The 16,934-nt window shown below is 50.1% G+C and overlaps 1 protein-coding gene across 1 annotated transcript in view; it reads left to right on the top strand.

The window, feature by feature from the left end:
• Nucleotides 1-16,934, top strand: part of COL7A1 (collagen type VII alpha 1 chain) — a 60,111-nt gene that overhangs the window by 16,643 nt on the left and 26,534 nt on the right. The window contains exons 22-56 of the mRNA XM_036738329.1: nucleotides 71-223; nucleotides 677-811; nucleotides 1,198-1,344; nucleotides 1,561-1,697; nucleotides 3,384-3,510; nucleotides 3,728-3,874; nucleotides 4,022-4,194; nucleotides 4,315-4,350; nucleotides 4,467-4,493; nucleotides 4,685-4,720; nucleotides 4,844-4,903; nucleotides 8,770-8,832; nucleotides 9,316-9,351; nucleotides 9,669-9,704; nucleotides 9,802-9,870; nucleotides 10,014-10,082; nucleotides 10,317-10,343; nucleotides 10,453-10,506; nucleotides 10,676-10,738; nucleotides 11,768-11,827; nucleotides 12,052-12,087; nucleotides 12,336-12,380; nucleotides 12,726-12,761; nucleotides 13,937-13,981; nucleotides 14,128-14,163; nucleotides 14,392-14,430; nucleotides 14,621-14,653; nucleotides 14,961-15,014; nucleotides 15,108-15,167; nucleotides 15,274-15,309; nucleotides 15,462-15,542; nucleotides 15,757-15,792; nucleotides 16,249-16,293; nucleotides 16,531-16,602; nucleotides 16,744-16,788. Coding sequence (XP_036594224.1) covers nucleotides 71-223; nucleotides 677-811; nucleotides 1,198-1,344; nucleotides 1,561-1,697; nucleotides 3,384-3,510; nucleotides 3,728-3,874; nucleotides 4,022-4,194; nucleotides 4,315-4,350; nucleotides 4,467-4,493; nucleotides 4,685-4,720; nucleotides 4,844-4,903; nucleotides 8,770-8,832; nucleotides 9,316-9,351; nucleotides 9,669-9,704; nucleotides 9,802-9,870; nucleotides 10,014-10,082; nucleotides 10,317-10,343; nucleotides 10,453-10,506; nucleotides 10,676-10,738; nucleotides 11,768-11,827; nucleotides 12,052-12,087; nucleotides 12,336-12,380; nucleotides 12,726-12,761; nucleotides 13,937-13,981; nucleotides 14,128-14,163; nucleotides 14,392-14,430; nucleotides 14,621-14,653; nucleotides 14,961-15,014; nucleotides 15,108-15,167; nucleotides 15,274-15,309; nucleotides 15,462-15,542; nucleotides 15,757-15,792; nucleotides 16,249-16,293; nucleotides 16,531-16,602; nucleotides 16,744-16,788 — 2,354 coding nt within the window. The remainder of the gene's footprint in view (nucleotides 1-70; nucleotides 224-676; nucleotides 812-1,197; nucleotides 1,345-1,560; nucleotides 1,698-3,383; nucleotides 3,511-3,727; nucleotides 3,875-4,021; nucleotides 4,195-4,314; nucleotides 4,351-4,466; nucleotides 4,494-4,684; nucleotides 4,721-4,843; nucleotides 4,904-8,769; nucleotides 8,833-9,315; nucleotides 9,352-9,668; nucleotides 9,705-9,801; nucleotides 9,871-10,013; nucleotides 10,083-10,316; nucleotides 10,344-10,452; nucleotides 10,507-10,675; nucleotides 10,739-11,767; nucleotides 11,828-12,051; nucleotides 12,088-12,335; nucleotides 12,381-12,725; nucleotides 12,762-13,936; nucleotides 13,982-14,127; nucleotides 14,164-14,391; nucleotides 14,431-14,620; nucleotides 14,654-14,960; nucleotides 15,015-15,107; nucleotides 15,168-15,273; nucleotides 15,310-15,461; nucleotides 15,543-15,756; nucleotides 15,793-16,248; nucleotides 16,294-16,530; nucleotides 16,603-16,743; nucleotides 16,789-16,934) is intronic.

Below are 16,934 nucleotides of genomic sequence, written 5' to 3'. Positions count from 1 at the left end.
TTTCTCTTCTCCATCTGCTCCCATCTCCCCATCTCCTACTTTTCTGCCCTCTTCCCCCGTTCTCTTCCAGGTGGCTCAGAGCAGTCCAGGGTCCTGGGCCCAGAAGTCAGCCGCTATGACCTGCTAGGATTGGAGCCAGGGACACTATACTATGTGACCCTGAGCACCTTGGGTCCTTCTGGATCAGGGGAGAGCCCACCATTGACCCTATCTGCCCGAACTGGTAAGAGCCTGACATCCCTTTTTCCAAATTGGCACTCTAGGTCACCATCTCTTTCTCTCTATGGAACATACCACCGTCCTTGAACCAAACCCTCTCTTTTGGGGCAGTCCCCTTGACCCCAGACAACCTGGTGTAGTAGAAAGATGCCTGTCTGGGAAATTAGAAATCCTGGATTCTAGTGTTAGTTTTGCATGACCCTAAGTAAGACATATCCCCACTCTGGCCCTCGATGGAGGTATGATCTCCCTCCTCCTCCCTAACGACATTAATTCCCCACCCCTCATTCTCTCCCACTCCCTTCCATCCCACATCCTAGCCCACCCCCCCCCCCCTTGGAGTATTTCCTTGTGCTCAATATTGCTTAATCCCTGTATGCTCCCTTCAGAGACACCATCTCTAACTCCATTCACCTCCCATGACCCTGTACATTGATACTCCTTCCTCTGCCCACAGGGCCTCCTTCTCTCCTTACCACCGACCTTCGTATTGTGGAGACCTCAGTGGATTCAGTGACGTTGGCCTGGACGCCGGTGCCAGGGACATCCAGCTACATCCTGTCTTGGAGACCACTTCCAGGCTCTGGCCACAGTAAGAGTGCCTGGCAAAGGGTGGGCTGGAGGGAGTCTTCAGGGTTGGTGTAGGGGAGAGAGGCAGAGCTCCTACCCCTCTCCCCAACAGCAGTAGGTTCTCTTGGGAGATTATACACTTGGGTAGAGTGTTATCAACACTATGTTGGGAGGAAGTCTCCAGGTCCTTTGTGGGAGAAAAACTCAGGGTTGTTTGTATAGTATAACATTTGGGACATCTGCAAGCTGGGGTATGGTGTGTGTACGTGGGATTTTATGAGGGGGGGCTTAAAGTTCTAGGCGAAGTCTTGGAGCTGTCTGGTGGCAGAAGTCCACTGTATGTTGGTAAGAGGATGCCCCTCATACTTAATCTTTATTATATCTCCTCTTTCTTTTCCACCTTGGTAGCTGCCCCTGGGTCCCAGCAGATACTTCCAGGCAACTTGAGCTCCCAGAGAGTGTCAGGGTTGGAACCAGGCGTCTCCTACACCTTTTCCCTAACACCTGTCCAAGGGAGTAGCCGAGGTCCTGAGATTGTACTCACTCAGCATCCTGGTGAGCATTTGGGGTGGGTGTGGAGCTAGGGGGATTAGTGGAGGATAGAGCTACTGGGTATCAGTGGCCAGTGAGATGCAAGATGGAGTGATGTCAAGAGCTTGGGGAGCCAGGTCTGCTAGGTGTGAATGGTGGTGGCACCAGAAGGAGCCAGCAATCACGGGGAGCATGCTGACAGTACCAATAGGGGCACCTTCTCCCCTCTCCTGCCTGCAGGGTGCCCAAAAGGCCAGGCAGATGTTGTGTTCCTGATCCATGCCACTAGGGACAATGAGCATCACTCAGGTGTTGTGAAGTCTGTCCTCAGCCGCCTGGTGTCTGCCCTGGGGCCACTTGGGCCAGATGCTATGCAGGTACTTTCTTGTCCTCTTTGCCAGCTCCAGATACTGCTCAGGCTTCCAAAGGAAGAAGTTTCACCTGTAAAGGGGCCCTACACCTGGATGCTTGCCCCAATTCTGGCTTCTTTGTCTTTTCAGTAATTCCTCCCTTCTCCCTATACCCAGCTCATTCTGTTGCTGTCCCCAGCTCCCAGCTTTACACAGTCACAGAACATAGGCCATCAGGGGTAGGGGAGAATCTTCCAGAGATCACATCTGTTCTCTTTGTGTTGTAAATAGAGAAACCGAGGCTCTGAATATGCAAGCGGCTTCTCCATAGTCCCATTGCCAGGGAGTGGCAGAGCTGGGAGCTCAGATCTCCAATTCCCAGACCATTCTCTTCCCATTACACCATGGAACCTTTACTGATCAGACTCCAACCATTTATAAGTATAGTCTAACATTACTTAGGTAACTGGTGTGGAAAGAGTCGAGGCCTGCAGTCAGAGAACCCAGGTTCTAGTTCTAGACCTGCTGTTCACTGAATCCCCTTGGCCTGTTTCTGACCTTCCTGAATCTTAGTCTCCTCGTCTGTAAAACGATGTTCTCTAAAGTTCTGTCTGGTCCTATGATCCCGTGGTTCTCTGACTCCACAATTTACTATAGATTTAAAACCTCACACAGTTCCTTCCATGCGCTCTCTGTTGTCATTTCCCTTTCTAATCCTAAATTCCTGGTGCAGGGCCTCCCTGGCCTTCGTGTTATTGCTCACCGAGGTTACTTTGACCCTGGGGCCTCGGCTGAATTCTTGTATTCAGCCCTGTGGTTCCTGGAGATGGTGGGATTTCTTCCTGACTGGGCCCCTTTTCCAATAAACCCTCATCATCAAAGGAGATAATATTTGTAAAGTGCTTAGCACAACACCTGGCATATAGTAGGCACTTAATAAATGCTTATTTCCTTCCTCTTATTCATTCAGCTAGCATTTATCAGAATTTATTCCTACCACCTCAAGGGTACAAGTGAGCTTCTTTGTCTGGTGAACTCGGGCCACTCAATTAACATCTTTAACACTTTATCATCCTGTGTTCTTCTGATAGCTCCTGAACCCTGACTCAGCATCCCCCATAATTCTTCCCCCTCCCCCCCATCTAATTCCTCCTGGGGTATTCTGAGCACACATGACCTGTCTTAACTCTGGGGTGCTACCTTCCATCTCAATCAACGTATCCTGCTGGGATCCCTTCACCTCCCTCCCTCTCTATAAACTGCCCCCTCCCCTGCCTCCCTTTTCCCCAACCAGTAGAAAGGCCCATTTCTAGTCCTGATCCCAAACCAGTCTTTCCTCTAGGTCTAGCTGAGAACCATCATTCAACAGTTTATTAAACAAGCATTTGTTAATGACCTGCTCTATATGGGTTCCTGTGCTAGGCTCTGGAGCTCAGTTTGATAGGTGGATAAGACACAAGCACCAATAGCTAGAACACACTACATTCTCTACATCAGGGAGGCATGCAAACAGAAGTGCTGAGTGAGGCTTGGGGGTGGGTGGAGGTTGATATTTACCAGAGGGATCAGGGAAGGCTTTCTGGAAGTGCTGCTGGGCTTATGAAGTGGGCTTTAAAGGTTGGGTTGGAGCATGTCTAGGACTTCATTACAAGATGTCCCCAGGCCTCCCGCCTGACTAGACACATCTCAACTCTCAAACTTCCTCCCTTGCAGGTTGGGCTTATGACCTATAGTCACCGACCCTCCCCCTTGGTCCCCCTGAATGGCTCCTATGATCGAAATGCCATCCTTCAGCGGATCCAGGGCATTCCCTACACGGATCCAAGTGGGAACAACCTTGGTGAGGGGCCAGGAGGGCAGGAGGATGGACCCCAGGGTGGGACAACACACACCAAGTCATTGGCCATCCTTTGCCCATAGCATCTTGGGTTTTCTGGGGTTGGTTTGTGGGCTCACTGTCCCCAAGACTATAGATTTAACTGGCTGAGGAAGGGGTGGCCCTGGGGCTACTGGGGTTAGGAATTGTCTCTTTGGCTAAAAGCATGCTTTCCCCGTAGGGGTTGCCATCAACACAGCGCACAGGTACCTGTTGGCCCCTGGCAGCAGTGGGCGGCGCTCCGGTGTGCCGGGCTTGCTGGTGCTGGTGGCAGATGGTCCTTCTGGGGATGATGTCATCAGTCCTGCCCGAGAGGCCCAGGCTGCAGGTGAGGGGCTTAGATTTATGAGGATAATATGGCTTTAAGTGTTGGGGAGAAGCATAGTTCCCATTTTAAGAGAGATCTTGGTCTGAAGGAAAGATGTGGCATCTACCCATGGGGGGGGGGCCTCCATCTGAGCAGTGTTTCTGGCAGGGATCTCTGTGTTTGCATTGGGTATGCCTGGGGCTCAAGCCGAGCAGCTGAGACGTCTGGTGTCCGGTATGGATCCTGCCCCGGTCTTTATTGCTTTGGACAATGCCCGTAGCCTGGAGCAGGCAGTTGGTGGCCTGGCTGCTGCTCTTTGCCAGGCAGCCTCTGGCACCCAGGTGAGATATGCATGGATGGGCAGACAGAGGGGACCCAGGACTCCAAGGACGGGCTTTGGAAGGAGTCTCTTGGGGGAGGAATTGGGTTGCTTAGGCTTCAAGGAGACTTTGTGTCCACAGCTGAGGCCTGTGCCCTGCCCATCACAGTGTCCAAGGGTGAGTGTCCAGGGGCTCTTGGACAGGGAGGAGGGAGGAAGGGAATGAAAGGTTGGGAGCTGGGAGATGGTATTTGGATCTGAGCACCTTTATCTCTGCTCCGTGTATGTCCTCAGGGCCAGAAAGGGGAACCTGGAGAGACTGTGAGTAGGAGTTGGGGGATGGGGGCAGGAGATAACATATTTATTTGTGGGGGTGGGGGGAGAATCGCTGAGAAGGGTTAGTAGGGGAGGAAACAATTGAGGGATTCTGTGGGTAGGTGAGATGCATGAGGGATGACTTGGGGAGGGGATGGTCAGTGGCTTGGGCCTCATTGTTCCTTGTATCTTCTCAGGGCCAGAAAGGACAAATTGGCCCCCCTGGAGACCCGGTAACTGCCTCTCCCCTCTGAGCCCCTTCCCTGTGTCTCCTCCCTTCATACCTTTTCTATGTCTACTAGACCCCATCTCCCTGAGCCCCCTCATTCCCTCTTACTCACTCTTCTTTCTCTCAGGGCAGGAGTGGCCCCCCTGGACCGAGGGGGCTACCTGGAGGTGGCGAGAAGGGGGAGAGGGTGAGTAAGGGGAATGGGGAAGGAGTGACTGCCTAGCAGTCATGTCATGTGGAATGCCCCCCACCCCAGTCATGCTTCTGATCCTGGGGACCCCCTGATGAGATACCTGCGCCTGCTCTCTATGTCTCTGTCACTGCCAGCTGTTCTAGGCAGGGGCAGCTGCTCTGCCCATGGTGCCCGGGAATGTTCTCAGGACCAGCCTAGCCCTCCATCAAATGCCCAGAAACTGGCTGTTAGGCCAGGGAAGGAGGGGTTGAGGGCTGGATGGAAACATGTCAAGCTTAAAGTCAGCCAACGTTTATTCAGTTACTACTGGGTGCAAAGCACTGAGGGTAGGCAGGTGAAAAATGCCTCTGTCTTCTCTCAAAGAGCTCACTATTTAATAGTGGAGAATGAGGTAGGTACATGGTGAAGTCTATTATACTGAGTAAGAGGTGGTAGAGATAAAAGAGAGAGCCAGAGAAAGTGCCCTTTATTTTTCTGGCTTGTGTGTGCGTTTTTACAATATGGCTAATATGGAAATATATTTTGCATGAGCTCATATGTATAATCCATATCTTATTATTTGCCCTTTCAATGGGTGGAGGAGGGGCAGGAAGGAGGGAGAAAATTTGGAGTTCAAAAAAATTTTTAAATGTAATTGGGAAATGGATGGGAAATGGATGCAGGTCAGAGAACCCAGGTTCTAGTTCTAGACTTGCTGTTTACTGAGTCCCCTTGGCTTGTTTCTGCCCTTCCTGCATCTCAGTGTCTTCATCTGTAAAACGGTGTTCCCTAAAGTTCCATCTGGTCCTAAGATCCTGTGGTTCTCTGATTCCACGGTTTATTAAAACGTGGGAGGGAGAGATCACTTCCAGCTGGGGGAAATCAAGGAAGGCTTCATGGTGGAGGTGGCTTCTGAACCGGGGGAAGGGCAGAGCACCTGCAAAACAACATACATAATGATTAGAGCAGTTCATGTAGGGATGGGGACTGGACCTGTGGTGGATGAAGAAGCTCTATCAATGTAGGTCTGCACCTCCTCTGTATATCACAGCCTCAGGGAGAGGCCTGCAGCCCTGAGAGGAGAGGTGACTAATCTTGAGTCACCCAGCCAGGATGTCATATAGAATCAAAGAAAGAATAAAAACAAACGCAAGGGAATACAGTCTAAATATGCCTTCTTCATAGCGCTCAGGGACTGGGAGAGGACATGTTAATTTTGTTAATTTCCTTCTTCCCTTCCTACCTCCCTCCCTCCCTTCCTTCTTTCCTTCTTTCTTTCCTTCCTTCCTTCCTTCCTTCCTTCCTTCCTTCCTTCCTTCCTTCCTCCCTCTCTTCCTCCCTTCCTCTTTCCCTCCTTCACTTCCTCCCTCCCTCCTGTCTTTCCTTCCTTCCTTCCTTTTCCTCTCTCTTTCCCTTCCTCCTCCCTCCCTCTCTCTCTCTCTCCTCTCTCTCTCTCTCTCCCTCCCTCTCCCTCTCCCTCTCCCTCTCCCTCTCCTATAGGGTATGGTTATTTAGGTAGTAGAGAGGGGAATGATATATATATGCACATGTATTATATATATGGAAAGAAGGTCATATAAAATAACACTACAAAAATTTTAAAAAGAAAATTAAAAACACGACAGGAGAAAGCCAGATATTTGAGAAATGATTTAATAAAGGGGAAAAGTGAATCTAAGGGAACTTAAAAAAAGATAAAACTACATAAAACATTGATTACAAAATGAATGAATGAATGAGTAAAGCTTTTATTAAGTGCTTATTATGTGCTAAGTGCTGGGAATACAAATAGAAAAGTAAGAAATAGTCCCTGTTGTTAAGGGGCTTAGTTTTTTGTCTTTTTTTAAAAGAAATATTTATTTTGTTAAATATTTCCCAATTACATTAAAAATTTTTTAACATTTATTAAAAATTTTTTTTGAGCTCCAAATTTTCTCCCTCCTTCCTATCCCTTCTCCACCCATTAAAAAGGCAAACAATAGGATACTGATTATACATATGAGCTCATGCAAAACATATTTCCATATTAGCCATATTACAAACACACACACACACACACACACACACACACAAACAAGAAAAATAAAGTAAAAAAATATACTGCAGTCTACTTTCAGAGTGGATATGATTTTTCATCATGAGTCCTTTGGAATTGTCTTACATCCTTGCCTTGATCAGAGTGACCAAGTCTTTCACATGATCCTCCTTACAGTATTCTGTTATTGTGTACAATATTCTCCTGGTTCTGCTCACTTCACTTCGCACAAGCTTATGTGGTAGATCTTCTCAGGTTTTTCTGAAGCCCTCTCCCCTTGTCATTTCTTATTACACAATAGTATTCCATTACAATCATATACCGCAGCTTATTCAGGAATTCCCCAGTTGATGGGCATTCCTTCGATTTCCAACTCTTGGCCACCATAAAAAGAGCTGCTATAACTATTTTTTTACAAATAGGTCCTTTTCCTTTTTATTTGATCTCTTTGGGATATAGACCTAGGAGTGGTATTCTGGTTCGAAGGGTATGGCACAGTTTTATAGCTCTTTGGGCGTAGTTCCAATTTGTTCTCCAGAACGGTTGGATCAGTTCATAACTCCACCAACAGTGCATTTGTGTGCCAATTTTTCCACATCCCCTCCAGCATTTGCCATTTTCCTTTTTTTTTTGTCATTTTCCTTTTCTGTCATGTTAGCCAGTCTGATGGATGTGAGGTGGAATCTCAGAGTTGTTTAAATTCTGCATTTTTCTAATTGATAATGATTTAGAGCATTTCTTCAATTTATTTATTTAATATTTTTAGTTTTCACCATTGATTGCCACAAGATTTTGAGTTACAAAATTTCTCCCCATTTCTACCCTCCCCCACCCTAAGATGGCATAAATTCTGATTGCCCCTTTGCCCAGTCTGCCTTTCCTTCTATCACCCACTCCCCCATCCCCTTTCCCCCTACTTTCTTGTAGGGCAAGATAGATTTCTATACCCCATTGCCTGTATATCTTATTTCCCAGTTGCATGTAAAAGCAACTTTTTTTTTTTTAGAAACATTTGTTTTTAGAACTTTGAGTTACAAATTCTCTCCCTTCCTCCCTCCCCACCCACCCTCCTTGAGAAGGCAAGCAATTCAACATAGGCCACACATGTATCGTTAGAGCATTTCTTCATAGCTTTGACTTCCTCTTCTGAAAGAGGAAACTACCTGTTCATATCCTTTGACCATTTATCAATTGGGGAATGGCTCTTAGTTTTATAAATATGATTCAGTTTCCTATATATTTGAGAAATGAGAAGGGGCTCACATTCTAATAAGGGAGATAGCACAAATGAGAGGGAAGAGGAAAGGAAGGGAGGGAGAGGAGAGAGAGAGGGAGACAGAGAGAGGAGACAGAGACAGAGAAAAAGACAGAGAAGATGAATGACCAAGTTACAAGGTGGGGCAGTGGATAGAGTACTGGGCCTGGAGTCAGGAAGACCTGAGTTCAAATTTGACCTGAGACACTTTTTAGCCGTGCGACCCTTAAAAAGTCGTTTAACCTTTGCTTGCCTCAGTTTCCTTTTCTATAAAATGGGGATATAATAGCACCTACCTCCCAGGGTGGTTGTGAGGATCCAATTAGATGTTTGGAAGGTGCTTGGCACGGTGCCCAGCAGGCACTATATAAGTGTTAGCCATTATTATTACTGTTTTTATTAGAAGAATATGAGTTATGACTATATCAGAGAGCCAATGAGTTATGATATGTTAAAAGTGGGGCATATTCCTGAGTCCTCGGCGGGGGGAGGGGGGTCAATCCTCAGCCCTGTTTGTAGTGGCCTATGTTCTAGCGTTAGTTCTGGACCATTTCTTTGCACCTTGACCCATGACCTTTCTGTTCCCTAAAGGGGTTCCCTGGAGTGGATGGGCGACCAGGCAGCCCTGGTAACCCTGGAAGTCCTGGTCTGACAGTGAGTAAATCTTGTGCCCACCAAAGTTACCTCTTGCACAGCGCCATAACTAGAAATTCTGGTGCCTGGGGCAAAGTCGGGGTGGTAATTCAAGGTTCAAGGACAGTCCCTCGGTCCTGCAGTCTCACTGGGCATTCCCCCGGAGCAGGTGGGGTTTGTGTCAGTTTCTTGCATTCCAGCTGGGTAGAGTAGCCCACAGTGAAGGACCTGGTGTATATGTGTGGGGAGGGGAGATGACGGGGGCTGGGTGTATATGTGTGCGGAGGGGAGATGATGGGGGCTGGGGGGGGGGAACCCTCCTGTGTAGGGCCCACAAGAGGCCAGAAAGCTCTGAGATGATGGTGGGGAGGAAGAATATTCAGTGCCCGAGGTGAGTCCTCTAAAAAACCCTGGTTTGCCCACCCTGGTGGCTCTGCTCTGCGTCTTCTATTACCAACGCTCATACACACAGCGTGGAGGCTGATCTCGGGTCTCTGTTTACAGGGCTCTCCTGGCCGACCTGGCCCCCGAGGGGAAGCGGTAAGGAGCATACCTCCCCCCACTGTTAACTCCATCAACCTCTTGATCCCCCTGTGGCCCTCCTCAGTCTATAGCCCTTGCCTGATCCCTTATTTACTCCCCCAAAACCCATATCCCACCTTTAAATAGGATGAGGGATTTAATGTCCAATGATGGACTGACCCCAGGGGAAGGCCCAGTCATTGTCAATTCAGGAAGGCTTCATGAAGGAGGAGGAGGTAGAGGAGGAGGGAGTTTTACTCTGAATGTGTCTACTTTGATTTGGGGGGAGCCATCTACTTCCCATGACCTCTCCCCCATTTCTTTTTGCTCTGCAGGGGGAACCAGGCCTCCCTGGACAGAAGGGGGAGCCGGTAAGTAGTTCTGGGAAGGATGGAGGGCAGTGCCATTATGGGGGACGAAGGAGAGTAGTGAACACTATCCATGATCTCTCCTTACTTGGTCCCACAGGGGAAGCCTGGGTCTGTTATAGGAGGAGGAGCAGGGCAGCCAGGCAGGAAAGGGGAACCAGGTGTCCAGGTAGGTTGGGGCTCTGGGACAGCCGTGGTGGTGGATGGAGGAAGAGTGGGCTGGGGGTGGAGAGGGGTAGGAGGGAGGGATTCTGTGGTTCCTCCTCCTGATAACCTTGTGCCTCTTCTCCCTCCCCTCCCCCAAACCCAAAGGGACCTCCAGGCCCCCGTGGTTCAGATGGGACCCCAGGCCTGCCAGGGCCCCGAGGAACATCAATAAAGGTGTCTGTCTTCTCAGAACATTCCTGTCTCCCAACTCTTTCCTGCCTATAAGTTCCCTCTTAGAACCTCCCTGCCCCCATGTACCCTAGTTCCTCCTGGTTTCCAGAGGGGAAGGTGGAGAGCAGGGGATCCTGAAACTTGTGAAGAGGGAAATGGGAGGCTTGAGGGGTTGGGGAAAGAGGGCTGTCTGGGGCAGGGGTGGTCCTAGGTGGTCATTCATAATGTGCTTTGCAGGGTGACAAGGGTGAGCGAGGAGAGCCGGTAAGTGAATGAGGGAAGGGGAGAGGATGAAAGGGCATTTGGGGGAGGGTATGAGATTTTGGGGAGCCTCTCACCTTCACTTTACCCTAACAGTACTCTCTTTTCCCAGGGTCTTCCAGGACCAGGTCGTGATGGTGTTGGAGGAGGCGATCCAGGGCTGCCTGTGAGTGGGGGGCTGTGGAGAGGAGTTATAAGGACTTTTCCTGGGAGCAAGGGTTGAAGGCCATATTACCTGAGCTGAGTTATTGGGTGGTTGTTTCCTCATGGGTTTGGGGACTTCTTGACCCCCTTTTCCTTCTGTGATACCTGTGTTATAACCCTTCTCTTCCCAGGGCCTCCCAGGAAATCCAGGTCCTATGGGTCCCCCTGGCCCCCGTGGGGAAAAGGGAGAGAAGGTAAGGGAGTGGGGAAGGAGCTAGGTAAATGTCCCTTAGGATAATCTTGGATGCAGTTACCCCACCAACATCAAACCCTTCTCTACTTTGTCCCCTATGACTTCCCTCATTGAACCCCTCTCCAACCCTCTCTGACCCTTAAATCAAAATTCAGCTACCATTTATTAAGTACTTACTGTTTGAAGATCCTTGTGTTGGGTACTAGGGGAGGTAACAATTTTTAGCTAAGACAAGGTAGGGACCCACAAGGAGCTCAGCCTGAAAAGGAGGATCAGGCACAAACATAAATCATGTTATTGCCCTAGAATATGGCACATTTCATTGGAGAGGTACAGTGCTGTGGGAGGTGGGGGATGGAGGGAGGGCCAAGTCAGGGAAGGCTTCCTGGAGGAGATAGCATTTGAATTAGGCTAGAAAGGATGGACAGGAATGCAGCATGGGGTGGGGAGCCTTGTAGGCACAGGGAATGGTGTGAGTAAAGACACAGGCTGGTGGGGCAAGGCTGGAAAAGTAGGTAGCACCAAATTATAGTTTTGAATGTCAGAGAATGTTCAAGTCAACAAACATTTAGTAACCCCCTAATGTATGCAGAGCACTGTGCTTAAGGCTTGGGGGATGTATAAGACATTATGGTGTGAGAGGCAGCTTGAGGAAGTGAAAAAAAACACATGATTTGGAGTAAGAGGACCTGGGTTAAATCCTGATTCTGTTACTTACTAGATGAATGACTTTTAGCTTATTGCTTCTCATCTGGATCTCAGCTTTCCTCTGATAAATTGAGGGGATTAGATTGGAAGTTTCTAAGGTGATGCTGTGATAAGACACCAATTCTTATAGAACTCACAGTCTAATGGGGCTGGGGTGGGGGGGTCTGACCTTCCCTTCCTTTCCCCTTTGACTTTTCACTGACTCTTGGGTGAATCTGACTAAATCTTGACTAAATCTGAAATAAGGACTCCTCCCACCCCTCTGTGTGTCCTCCTGGGAATCTCTCATACCCACTCCAACACATACACTTCTGGCCCTCAGGGTGAAGGCGAAGATGGATTTCCAGGGCTCCCAGGTCGACAAGGGAACCCAGGAGACAGAGTGAGTGGGGCCCTGAGCAGAAGGGTGGAGAGAGGAGGATAGATCCCAAATTTGGGGTATGGTGCCTGGTCAGGGCTTGGAGAGAGGAGGGTGGGATGGAGATGGTGTTCCCTTGGTTGGCATCTTGCCGGCTCAGGGACACAGAGTGTTGGGGAGAAATATATGTCCTCCCTTCCTGTCTGAGCTACCTTTGATCCACTAAATCTAACTCTCGATCCTTCTAGGGTCCTCGAGGACCACCAGGAGAACCTGGAAGCAAAGTGAGTGTTGGGGGAGGGGGAGCAACCAGGGGGTCAAGACACTTGGATTTTCTTTAGGATTTGACCTCTTCTAATCTGTCAGTACCCCCGTGGGGAGACCAGTCATGGAACTGGGGCTGAGGGTGGGACTCAGGGGAATGGGTGAGAGGTGGTCCAGGATGAGGGCTGGGCCAAGGATCTGAGGCTGAGTGTAAAGACTGGTGCTTCCCTACGTGTTCACCCCTAACCTCAGCCATTCTCTTTTCCAGGGAGAGCCAGGCCAGCCAGGGTCTTCAGGGGTAGTTGGAGAGAAGGTGTGGACATATGCTGGGTTGGGGGAATGGTTCTGGGAGATGGGCTGGACATGGTGAGAGGCATCAGTGAGGAGACCCTGTGGATGGTGGGGCTGGGGCTTCTTTGGGTATGTGGTCCCTGTGCTCCAGCTAGGACACAGCCTGGGGAAATCTGAACCCCTCTCCTTCCCTTGCCACACAGTAGGCTGTGTGGTCTTGGGCAAGTCACTCTCATTCCTTTGAATCTCAGTTTCTTCCTTTCTAAATTGGGGAAATCAATTCTGACACCCCCTACCTCCCTGGGCTATTACATGGACAGTGATATAAACATGAGAGCGATATTGACTATCTTTTTTCTGCCGTTAGGGTGATCGAGGCCTTCCAGGTCCACCAGGGCTGCAGGTAGGTCCCTTCTGTGCTGCCCATCCCATCCCCTGCTGCTCTGGTCCCTCTTCTCACTTCCCAACCCCCTCCCGGAGCTTGGGAACTGGGCTTCAGGAATTGTTGAAGGCATATCTCTTGACTGAGAAGATCCCTGCGTGGTGCAATGGAAAGGTTCCTGAATGGGGGATCTTGAGATACGGGTTCAAATCCCTAACTGCTACTTAAGTAAAAAGGTGGTGTGATGTCACCCAGGAATACTGGGTTTGGATCACCTGAGAGAGAGAGAGAGTGTGTGTGTGTGTGTGTGTGTGTGTGTGTGTGTGTGTGTAGGAGGGAGGGCATCTTGGCCCTAGGGTATCTTGGCTAGGTCACTTCCTTTCCCTCCTAAAGGAGAGAGTTGGACTGAGATCTCTAAGGTCTTTGCTGCTGTCAAATCTTATAACTTCCAAACCCCTTCCTCCTTCTGGGCCTGTGCTTCTTTCCTGGCACAAATCAGAGGGCTCATGGGGAGCTCTCAGATCCCTCTTGCTCAGGCACAGTGTAGTTCTCAGATTGGTTGGTTGTATAAGGCAGCCTCTGTGTTGGGGGCAGGGTGTTGGAGAGGTCTGTGTCTTCTGTTACCCCGCCCTGTCCCCCATCTCCCCTTCCAAATCACTTTCCTTTCTACTTTCCCAATCCTCTTGGGTCCTCTGGACACCTCTGGCCCCAGATTCCCCTGCAGATGATGGAGTTGTTAGAACCAACTTGTACCTCTAGAACTCTCTTAGGAAGCCTGGCTTCCTAATCCCTGCATGGTCTCCTTGCTCCCCAACACACTTCCCGGTTGCCCTGAAGCCCACCCCGTGTTCCTTTTATGATCCTCATTGTTCTAAATATCCCACCTTTGAGGATATTTACCACCCCCACCCTCCCCAAGCCCAACACATCTCACAATCCTCCCTCCCCCATGACTAGGTCATTGTCCTAGAGAGGGCTTTCAAAGGGGCTGTTTATTGGGCCCTTTTCTTCTTTCTCCAAGTGTATCCTTTTAGGGGGAGGGAGGCTTTCCCCTTCTGAGCACATCACAGGAGATACATACCATCTGGAATGTGTCCATAGAACACACTGAGTAGACCCTAACAAGGAGTCCAGGGGGGAAGGTGGGGTGTCCTAGGAGGAAGTCGCCCCTCCTTAGGGTCTGTGTCTCTCAACAGGGGGAGCCTGGCTTGTCAGGGCGACCTGGGCTTGAGGGCCAAGAGGTGAGTGTGGGAATGAGTGAGAAGGTATCTGAAGGGATGGGGAAAGGGGGATAGTTCAGATGGGAGGGGAAGAGGAAGATGGGGGATGGGGGCTGTATCCCCTTCCCCCTCCTCTCCCTGAAAAGAGCTGCTCTGTACCTTTACAGGGACCACCAGGACCAGCCGGTCGAAGAGGAGAGAAGGTAGCTCAGAGCTCAAGCCAAGCTAAGCCCCACTGGCCCCCTGGATGCCCCCTGGCCCCCATCCCCATCCCCCACCCAGACCAGAATCTTTAGGATGTTGGGGAATACAGCCCAGTTAGAAGCTTTGGGTTCCTTCCTTACCCATGCCTCAGTTTCTCTGTGTGTATATGGGAAGGGACCATGTCCCAGTGGACTCCCATCTTCACCCCACCCCTCCCCCCATTTCAGGGAGAACCTGGAGAGCCTGGCAAACCTGGGGAGGTCGTGGTGAGTAATGGTGCTAGGATTTGGGGGTGGGAACTTGGAGGGTAGGGTAATGATCCAAGTCCCTTCCTCTGGCATACCCAGCTACCCCAGTGCCCTCCCTGCACTCCCCCTGCCCCCTGGAAATGCAATATTCCTTGGGACTCAGTGTGTCCTGAAAGGTCTCAACATGCTTATTTCTGTTTGGTTTCAGGGATTTGATGGTGCTGGAGTAAAAGGAGAGAAGGTGTGGGAAGGCCTGGGGCCATTGGGAGCTTTGGAGGGTCTGACTTCTTTATCATCCTGGAGGCAGTGTCAGAGGGCCCTGGGTCAGGAGGATTGTGGGTCTTGGGGAGCAGCAGATCAAAGAGACGCTGTTGGGAATGATGAGAAGAATAAAGGGAGCCCAAGGGTGGGGTTCAGGGCCACAGGAAGGTATCCTGGGGGCTCTGTGGGGTGTCTGGGGACCATGAGGGAATTGTGGGACAGGGGGTGCTTACAGCACAGAAACAGACTGGAGGGTAGAAGCTGTCTAACATGTCTATCATCTGCAGGGGAATCTGGGGCCACAGGGACCCAGGGGAACCCCAGGACCTAAAGGGGATCAGGTGAGTAGGGGGAGGGGAGAAGGGATTTGGAAGATGAGGTCAAGGGTCACATGTATTTCTCTAACCCTCCTCCCTCTATCTTTTTTCCCTTAGGGTCCACCTGGAATTGGTATTCCTGGGGATCCTGGCCCCAAAGGGGAGCTTGGAGATCGAGTAAGTAAATGGGAGGTTGAGGAGCTATGGGCAGAAGGGGAGAAAGAGGATTCCCAAGAAGACCCCAATGCTCACATCCCAACTTTGTCTCTCCCCATCCCCACAGGGTGCCATTGGCCTCACGGGTAGAGCTGGGCCCAAGGTGAGTTTACATGTATATGTCTGTGACTCTGACTATTCAAAAGACATTTACTAAGTGCCTACTATGTGAAAAGCATGATGTGTTTGTGTGTGTATGTGTCTATCCATATGAACTTCTCAGGCTTCAGACTCTAACTCTGGCCTTGTCCACAGGGTGACGTCGGGGCTCCTGGAGAGAAAGGGGAGCCTGGACGAGCAGGGCCCCCAGGACCCATTGGGCCTCGAGGGAGAGATGTAAGAGGGAGGGAACTACAGGAGGGAGGTGATGGTTGTGTGGACCGAGGGTGAGGGGAGCTTGGGAGAATAGGAATTGGAAGAATGACAATGTTGGGGAGTGGGGTGGGCTGGTTGGAAAAGTATATAGAAATGGGGTGAACAATGAGGGCTAGGGGAGGGACCAGAGAAAGGGGGGCAAGATCAAGGAAGCATTCACTGTCTTCTCCCACAGGGTGAATCTGGAGAGAAGGGAGATGAGGGTCCTGTGGTAAGATGGCCCCCACTGACCCAGCTTTTTCTCCCCACCTCTCACCCCCACCCAACCATAGGGCTCTTCACTCAGTGATGATCTCTGACCTCTCAACCCCTAACTATAGTTACAAAATAGGCCAGTCTTAGGACTGGGGAAAACCTTTCCAAGGTCACTGTGTCCCTTCCCCTAGCCAAGCAAGCACAGAATGGGGGTGGGGCTCCCTGTCCCATCTCCACAAAGCCTGAGAGCCCATCTCAAAGACAGGTGCATAGGCTCCATACTCTGCTGTCTCCTGGGTCTCTGGTTCTCCAGATCTCTGTGACTTTCTGTCAGTTTGTGTGTTTGTCTCTTTATCTGTGTGCGTATGTGTGTGAGTGTATGTATGTATCTTATCTATCTGTTTCTTTCTAGCTGGGTCAGCCTCTTTCTATATCTGTCTCTGTTTCTATAATTCTGTGTTTTTGTTTCCAGGGTGAGACAGGTCTGCCTGGAAAGCCTGGGGACCGAGGTCTTCGAGTAAGTATGGCTTTCTCTCAACCTCGATGTTTCTTCCATTATGTCAGGCCAAAAACGAATATAAATGTCGGGGAAATCAGGAAATCTCTTCAAAAATTTGAGATCTTAGAAAGGAGGGCAGGATTCTCTTGGGGTTTGTGGATGGGAGAAGGAGCTTCACTCTTGGGGTGTGTCTCTGAGCCTTGGGTCCTGGTGAGGGGGGGGGTCTCTGAGCCCTGTTTCTTTATATCTATCCAGGGGCTCCCAGGCACTCGGGGCACACCAGGTGAGAAGGGAGACCAAGGTGACCCTGGAGAGGATGGACGAAATGTAAGTTGCCCACCACAGCTTTCATCATCTCCTTTTCCATTCTATCATGTTCCTTACCTTCTAAAGTTCTCCCCTTTGCTCCCCTATAACCCCCTCCCCACTCCTCTGTTCACTCTCTCCATCTCTGACCCTTCCAACCAGGGCAGTCCAGGACCAATGGGTTTTAAAGGTGAACGTGGAGAACCGGTGAGTGATTCTCTCCTGGGGTACGTGGGAGTCCAAATTTGGGATTTGGAGTGCTGGGGATTGTGGTGGGAATTAGGGTCTCTTAAGAGTGCTGAACTCTCGTCCTCTGAGCTTATGAAGGGGGATGAGGAAGATCTAGAAGGGAA

The sequence above is a fragment of the Trichosurus vulpecula genome, chromosome 9, assembly GCF_011100635.1.
Source record: "Trichosurus vulpecula isolate mTriVul1 chromosome 9, mTriVul1.pri, whole genome shotgun sequence".
Lineage (NCBI taxonomy): Eukaryota > Metazoa > Chordata > Mammalia > Diprotodontia > Phalangeridae > Trichosurus > Trichosurus vulpecula.
This window is presented reverse-complemented; position numbering and strand designations above follow the sequence as displayed.